Source organism: Oncorhynchus kisutch, linkage group LG5 (genome assembly GCF_002021735.2).
Source record: "Oncorhynchus kisutch isolate 150728-3 linkage group LG5, Okis_V2, whole genome shotgun sequence".
Taxonomy (NCBI): Eukaryota; Metazoa; Chordata; class Actinopteri; order Salmoniformes; family Salmonidae; genus Oncorhynchus; species Oncorhynchus kisutch.
In genome coordinates this window covers 1,867,545-1,875,999 of record NC_034178.2, presented here as the reverse complement: position 1 = coordinate 1,875,999, position 8,455 = coordinate 1,867,545, and the positions used below count along the sequence as shown (strand labels likewise).

The following is an 8,455-nucleotide window of genomic DNA, read 5'->3' as shown; positions in this document are numbered from 1 at the left end:
TGGAGAGACCTGAAAATGTCATCAATTTTAAGGCTGTAACATACCAACATTTGGAAAAAGTCAAGGGTCTGAATACTTTCCGAATGCACCATATAACCTAATTAATTAGAAATTCTAATTCAGGGTGTCTTTTGCATAATCCAGAAATTGGCTATTGTACTGTATGAAACCACTTTGGACTTTGGTGGCAACTGGCTGTCTGGCGGCAACTGGCTGTCTGGCTCCCTCTAGTCGTGCGCCTGTGAAGAACTGGGTGGGCGGTGTCGTCGAATATTTAAAAAGTCTAAACAAGTTGTCAATGAGGAGGAAGGAAATATAAACCCTCACCTTCCACGTCGCCAGGGTTGTATTCGCCAGCTATCAACAGAAGGACGGGATGGCTTGCTCTGACAGCTGCCAGTGCCTCGGCGAAAGGGGACAAAGAAGCATCCTTTACAGCATTTTGAAAAACGACAACCAACCGAATCAGCATTCACAGGGGCGGGCGAGGTTGGCGGTCCCGCAACAGCAGGCTTGTTCGTGTGGATCTAAGAAGAAAGTGGTTCTCCGTTCTCCCCAGACAACGTGTAAAGCAGCGTCGGTAGTGCTTTTAAAAACGCTGAAGTTTGTTAAAAATGTACTTTGTTTTCGGGAACTTCCAGCGGAGGTCCAGTTACAGCTCGTGCGCAACAGCTGGGCTCAGCTTCTCGTTTTGGGCATTGCGCAGGACTTGATCGACTTCGAGACCATGGAGACGCCAGAACTCAGTATGTTACAGAACATACTAACCAGCGGACAAGGAAGACAGGAGACCGCGCACGGGCACAGTGGCCAAGGCGTTTCTCTCACTGATGTCCAAGGAATAAAAATGTTTTTGAATAAATGTTGGGGACTGGACATCAGCACCAAAGAATATGCATATTTAAAGGGAGCCATTCTCTTCGATCCAGGTTTGTTAAACAAATGGTTTTATGGTGTATATACTAGTTTTATTATTATTAGCAAGCCTATTATTATCATTATAGTTGTTTTTGTTATTATTTTTTAGAATAATAATGATCATCATTATAATTATAATTATTGTTTTGATAATTATTATCATTATTATTAGTAGCCTATGATTATTATTTTATGAATGGGCTATTATTAACTATGCGACTATTTTTGACTCGTTTGAGGTCACCTTAATAGTTCCTGATTTTAACTTCCATTTTCCTCTCTCCTTAGACATTGCAGCGCTCCGGTGTCAAAGCTACATTCAGGCACTGCAGAGCGAAGCGCATCAAGCCCTTAGTGAATATGTGAAAGTCACTCACCGAAGAGACTCTACAAGGTTCACTAAACTATTCATCGCGCTCTCCATGCTACGGTCCATCAATGCAAACGTCGTGGCTGGACTTTTCTTCAAACCTGTCATCGGCACGGTCAGCATGAATGAACTTCTGCTCGAGATGTTTTACGGAAAATAGACTGAATAAACTGTTTAAAGACTGAATACAGACAGAGCTGTGGGCTGGACTGGAGGCTGAACAGAATAACAACAGGCGGGTGTAAACTGTAGGGTTGCTATCCATATGTATTTATTTTGCTATAACACATCCTATTTTTGTCAAATAAAAGTGTTTGCTGAACTTTGCATGTTGTTATTTCAGTTTATCAGCCTATATCATCTTTTTTTATCTTTTTTTTAATTATAACCTACAGTTATGTCTAATAACAGCCCCATAATACATTCAATCTTATTTGATTGCAATACATTACCTAGATAATGCTGACATAGCCCCATAATACATTCAATCTTATTTGATTGCAATACATTTCCTAGATAATGCTGACATAGCTGCATAATACATTCAATATTATTTAATTGTAATTGTAATCAGGGACCCTCTGCACACATCTACAACTGCCTCCCACCAAGCATCGTTACCCATCGCTCCACAAAAGCCGCAGCCCTTGCAGAGTAGTGGGAACAACTACTTCAAGGTCTCAGAGCGAGTGACGTCACCGCACCCCACTAACTAGCGATCCGTTTCACACCGGTTACACAATACATTACCTGGATAATGCTGACAGTGATAATGCATTACTGTGTTTCACCTGAAGAGGGCAATGCTCACCCACAAACCTAAGAGAGAATTGGAGGCAGTCTAGAAAAAGACATTTCCATTCATGCAGACATTGACAACTACATCAATCCCAAGGCTTTTAGCACTCCCATAGGTCCTGAACTGTCTAGGTTGTAAACTGCTTTATGAGGTACTGTGAATATGTTAAAAACAGAAGTAGTGATACCAGTGTATCTAATACTATACATTCATTCAACACGCCTCCAGACACCAATGACATAGCATCTCATGTCAAGGTAGGTCATTGGATTGGGTCGGTCCCTTAGGAGGGGCTGCTGTACCATCTAGTGAGGGTGAGGTGGGTCACGTGTCTGGTGCCAAACAGTGTCAGGATAAGACCAGGCTGTTAGGATAACCACACCACATGCCACACACATCAATGGAAGGAAGAGGCATATGGCAGGTGGCTGTGGGGATCAGGAGTGGCATGGATCCATGGCGAGGCGTGTGGGCTTCCAGTCATGCAGTATGGAGAGGGGACGGCTGCCAGGCCTGAGAGGTGTTGCCGTGAAGACGCGCTGGGCGGAGGCCGTGGGAGGAGGCAACAGGCAGTGGCGGTGAGGCCTGATGATAAATGTGATCAATGTGGGCTAAGTTCATTATAGGAGGGGGAAGAGGAAGATGAGAAAGAGTGGGAAAGAGGAGGAGGAAGAGACGTCACTCTTACAATACTTAACATTTGCCATTGGGTGTACAGAAAATGTTAAAGCAGGTTTGCTGCAATTCTATTCATTTTGCCCTGGGGCGGAGAGAAATGTTGGCCGTTTTTATTATGATATCTGAGTGAGACTGACTAACAAAATAAATGGTGACCCCCCGGACGGTAATTCAACCATGGCCGCTAAAACTAACTAAAATGTTAGCTGACATGGGGTAATTGACTGAATATCAGAGACTTACATAACAAGAGAAAAACTCCTGATACACAACCAAATTTCGAAATTGCATCTTGTGTTTTCTATTATTCTAACTCTCAACAGTAAGTTGAGACCCCGAGAAATGAATCCGGGAGTTGCCTTATTTCTACACCACCTATCTGATCTCCGGCTCTGAACCCAGCTCTGAACCCAACTCAGAACCCAACTCAGAACCCAGCTCTGGACCCAGCTCTGAACCCAGCTCTGAACCCAGCTCTGAACCCAGCTCTGAACCCAGCTCTGAATCCACCTCTGGACCCAGCTCTGAATCCAGCTCTGAACCCAGCTCTGAACCTAGCTCTGAACCCAGCTCTGAATCCACCTCTGGACCCAGCTCTGAACCCTGCTCTGAACCCAGCTCTGAACCCAGCTCTGAATCCAGTTCTGAACCCAGCTCTGAACCCAGCTCTGAACCCAGCTCTGAATCCATCCAGCAGAGCTCTACATGCCTCAGAACCACCTATGGTGGCACTTTGACATCTCAGTCCCACAAAGAGGTACATATCTCACTTTGTCAATCATCCTAGCGCTGTAGTTTAAGTCAGTATTTGACACATGGCATCCCTAAGTGATCCCATCTAATTTCCAATGAGGCAGGAGATCATGATGGATTGATCCCAAGGAGCCAGGCTGTCAGTACAGCAGGCCTCTTCCAGGGCATCACAGACCTTCTCTCTCTGTCTCTACAGCGCACGGCTTCTCTCTGCATGCCTTCTCTAATTAATCTGCTCCCTAGAGTTCAGTTCCCCCATAGACTTCTCATCTCCTCTTCACTTGCTCCTAATGTGACAACCTAAACCGTGGTATCAGCTCTGCCCTAGTTACTGTATAATACCCCTGTCTCCCCCATCGCTGTGTCTTGTCATAGAGAACATAATGAGAAGAAGAGATCCCATTTTCCCCTTGCTGTGCCTCGTCAGTTGGTGTCAGAGGTGGGATGTGGGTCCTTTTCTGTGCGACGCCCAGTGAAACAGCATCACTGTGTTAATGCTAACTGGTGACTATGAACTACACAGGGAAAGAGCAAGAGCAGCGATACAGTGCTACTGTTGGGAAGGAAAACTCAAATGGCTTTGAATCTGTTTAATGAATATGAGAGGGATTCATCCAATAAACCTCCATCTGTAGGAATGGATAATGAATAATACATTAGCAACATTTCAACCCTAAACGCAGCATCTGCTAAGCTCATTTATTTCCTCATTGGATGATCTATCTGAGAGAAGATATATATAAAACCATGCTGCTTATTGCTTCTTTTGGAATAGCACAGAGATAATTCAGCCAATAACTCGGCCAATTGGTGCAGGAGTGGAAAATTGCTGTTATTTAATAGAGGCCGACTTGTGTATTACCTGTGTAGGAGTGGCACATTTCCTTACATTGTGTTTCTAAGGAGGTGCTACAGGCTTAACCCACTGGTTCATTGATCCAATAATTGCATTGTTGCCTGATCATGTATATTCCGCTCAAATGTTTCCTAATTCATTTTAAGCTCTTTCTTTCATATTTCTTCCCCCTTTAGAGAGGCTCCCCACTGCACCGGGCAGCCCCTCCCTCCCTACCTCCCCCTGAAAGTTGCATGAAACAGGATAATCTCAGGGTGTCAATTATAAACAGGCACAGTGACTAATATACTCATTCACCCTGGCAGAGGTCTGCTGCCGCTTTGTTCTGACAGTTAAATACATACACCTCTATTCAGCGAGGATTCCGCTGCTTTACGCTTCATTTCATTAGTGTCATCAAGCTGGTGCCCAACTGTTTTCCGGTCCCTTCCTCCGGTCCCAGGTGTACTGAGACTTCTCTCGTTGGGAATTAAGTTGGGCTGAGGAGGAGGAGAGGGTGTGTAGGATTGCTGCTGTAGGATTTATGCTAATAGAGGGGGCGTGTGTGTGTGTGTGTTACGTTGAGAGGAAGTTCGAACAAACCACTTCATCAGTCATCTCTACAGAGGATGAGTGGCATGAGACGCCCCTTGGTTTATTTCCCAGGGTTGTTTCTGTACCAACTGTACCTCACTGCCTCCCCCCCTCTCTCTCTCTCTCTCTCTCTCTCTCTCTCTCTCTCTCTCTCTCTCTCTCTCTCTCCCTCCCTCCCTCCCCCTCCCTCCCTACACAACCTCTCTGCTTTCTTTCCAATTAAGCTCTTAATTGCCAAAGATGATAACAAGTTAATTATTACTCTGCAGGCTAGTAAAAACACAGCTGTCACAGCACTCCGTGTGTCTACGTGTGCGTGTGTGTGTGTGTGTGTGTGTGTGTGTGTGTGTGTGTGTGTGTGTGTGTGTGTGTGTGTGTGTGTGTGTGTGTGTGTGTGTGTGGCTGACTGTAAGCTGCTGCTGCTGCTGCTGTGCGATGTCACCATCTGAGGGGGACAAGGGAGAGAGCTGGGGAGAGCTGTCTTTCAGCCCGATGGAGGCCATCGGTGTAATGAGTTCATAGCCAGGGAGGGCAGCAGCTACTTAAAATATATACCTTTTTTTCACTCTCACAGTGGCAGCCATTTTGACTTGGCAACCCACACTCACAACCCACACTCACAACCCATGCTCAAGCTTTCAGTGTGCTCAAATTACTAAGGCTTGGGGTTTATAAAAAAGTTATAAAAATACAATTGTTTACAACTATAAAAGTTGTCTTGGTGACAGTTCAGTGGAGGCTGTTGATGAAGGGACGGCTCATATTAACATCTGGAATGGAGTCAATGGAATGGTATTAGACATATCAAACACGTGGTTGATGCCATTCCATTGACTCCATTCCAGCCATTATTATGAGCCGTCCTCCCCTCATTAGCCTCCACTGTGACAGTGGTGCAGACAGGTTTGCCCCTAAAAACTATCGATCAGAGTGACCTCATTTACTGTAGTAGTCCATGCACCGTTGTTCAGGGACGGCTAGAGAGGGGCCCAGAGATATCTACAAGTAGGGTACATGTGACAGATCTATTCGTCACGTTGCTCATGTGTCTTGGCCAAATCCAGGTGTTTGTTTATGTAGGCCATGCACCGTTGTTCAGGGACCGGCTAGAGAGGGGCCCAGAGATATCTACAAGTAGGGTACATGTGACAGATCTATTCATCACGTTGCTCATGTATCTTGGCCAAATCCAGGTGTTTGTTTATGCAGAGAAGAGTTGTGGTTTTTGGGCTGACTGGTGAAACTGACTGTGAACATCATGTAGGCTACAATTCAAGCCATGACCAACAGATGACAGCGTTTCACAAAGAATGTCTACGTTCCTGATCTGGCTCTTCTTTTTCTCTAGCTGCAGTTCACCTGCCATTTTGAATCAACTCACACACCAGTGGCGGTCAGGGACATTTATGATGAGGGAGCACCATTTTTTTTGTTCATGAGCAAGGCCTTATTTCTATTACAGCATGTTGGATGACTGTCATTCATTCTCCATCCACCCAGTTCAATGTAACATTGATAGGTTTAGGCTACTACATGATCCTCACATGTTCCGTGCACCCATCATGAGGTTGCTACAACCTAGCCTATGAATACAAGTTTACAACGTAGGTGTACAGGTCGAGAGAAAAAATGGAGATGACAGACAGTGACACATTCAATACCGCCTTGCACACTCTTGCCTGCATCTAGCTGATCTAGGGTGTAATCATTCATCCAACAGTTGCAAAGGAGAGTTACAATTGGATAAATTCTGGTATTTTTATCCCTGTTTCGTTTGCCTTTGTTTAAGAAACATTTTTCAACAGAATCAGAGGAATGAAAACACCCCTGATCATAGCAGCCAGCCACGTTGTATTCATTCTATCCCCTATGCACTCTCCTCCTCTCACATTTCACTTTGTTTGTGGACTTCAATGACCAACGCATTAGCTGAACGTGACCAGGTAAAAAAATATTTCTAAGCCAAACCATGTCATAACCTGCTACACACACCCTACATCTTTGTCACCATATTAGCTAAAGTAACGTCCTAGTCAACATAGCTAATATAACTAATGTGTTAGTAAACCCGCTACAATCATGCAGTAACATCACAGTGTACAGTCAGTAAGCAGTTACACCAGCGAGCTCCGGTGGCAATAAATGAATAAAACCAAAAGCTGTGTCTGTTACTGGAACTCTGTGAAGCATTTATTTGGGCTGGAATTTCTGAGGCTGGTAACTCTAATGAACTTATCCTCTGCAGCAGAGGGAACTCTGGGTCTTCCTTTCCTGTGGTGGTCCTCATGAGAGCCAGTTTCATCATAGCGCTTGGTGGTTTTTGCGACTGCACTTGAAGTTCTTGAAATTTTCCAGATTGCCTGACCTTCATGTTTTAAAGTAATGATGGGCTGTTGTTTCTCTTTGCTTATTTGAGCTGTTCTTGCTTTAATATGGACTTGGTCTTTTACCAAATAGGGCTATCCTCTGTATACCACCGCTACCTTGTCACAACACAACTGATTGGCTCAAACGCATTAAGAAGGAAAGAAATTCCACAAAATAGCAAGGCGCACCTGTTAATTGAAATTAATTCCAGGTAACTACCTGGGAGCTGGTTGAGAGAATGCCAAGAGTCTGCAAAGCAGTCATCAAGGTGGCTACTTTGAAGAATCTCAAATATAAAATATATTTAGATTTTTAAACACTTTTTTGGTTACTACATGATCCCATATGTGTTATTTCATAGTTTTTATGTCTTCACTATTATTCTACAATGTAGCGAATATTAAAAATAAACAAAAACCCTGGAATGAGAAGGTGTGTCCAAACTTTTGACTGGTACTGTAGGTCTGCATTGAAATCATTGCATGCCTCATCGATGGCCTGAAGGAGGGTGGTATGCTCATGGGGATGGCAGTCGTACATCTTTCTTGTATTGTAATCGGGTATTGTATTTTACAGTATAGTCGTGGTCCAATATGTTGCTCAGTTCATAAGAGCCCTCCCCCCAGCAACTTTATTTTGGATACATGTTTACTGTATAGGGGATGGATTTCTGATTTGTTTTGGACTTTCTGGATTATTCCCGTATTGGTATTGTATTGATATTGTATTACTGCACTGTAGGAGCTAGAAACAGGGCCATTTCACTGCACCTGCCATAACATCTGTTCATCTGTGTACGCCACCAATCAACTTTCATTTGATTTATTACATACTGTACATTTCAGATCTCGTCAATATCATATTTTAAATCATAATAGTAATCATCATAGTAGTACACACAGTATCATACTTTTTATGTTTCTACTTTACAGACAGACATTTTAATTATGGAGTTCTCAGAATCTGTTGTAGACAAACGAGTTGACATGTTAAATCTATAGGTTTACCAAACGTTTAAGTGGTCATCAATGAAGAGCAGTTGGATTAAGTAATAGTAAAATGATTTCTAACAAAACAGAAGAAAATCATATCGAAAGTAATGTGAGCTTTGCATTGTGAAATACATTTACTCTATATGAAC

At 43.5% G+C, this 8,455-nt stretch overlaps 1 protein-coding gene across 1 annotated transcript; it reads left to right on the top strand.

Moving 5' to 3' along the window:
- Positions 1-227: 227 nt before the first annotated feature.
- Positions 228-1,615, top strand: LOC109906749 (nuclear receptor subfamily 0 group B member 1). The gene is made up of 2 exons (XM_020504614.2): positions 228-929; positions 1,207-1,615. Exons 1-2 carry the CDS (start codon positions 377-379, stop codon positions 1,446-1,448), a joined length of 795 nt encoding a protein of 264 aa, XP_020360203.2. The 5' UTR covers positions 228-376; the 3' UTR covers positions 1,449-1,615.
- The last annotated feature ends 6,840 nt before the right edge of the window (positions 1,616-8,455 follow it).

What these genes read in the sequence shown, in the direction of transcription:
- LOC109906749 (XM_020504614.2), top strand. Translation starts at nt 377, where the DNA reads ATGGCTTGCTCTGACAGCTGCCAGTGCCTCGGCGAAAGGGGACAAAGA. An exon ending in AGCCATTCTCTTCGATCCAG is followed by an intron (nt 930 to 1,206) that starts GTTTGTTAAACA and finishes CTCTCTCCTTAG; the next exon opens with ACATTGCAGCGCTCCGGTGT.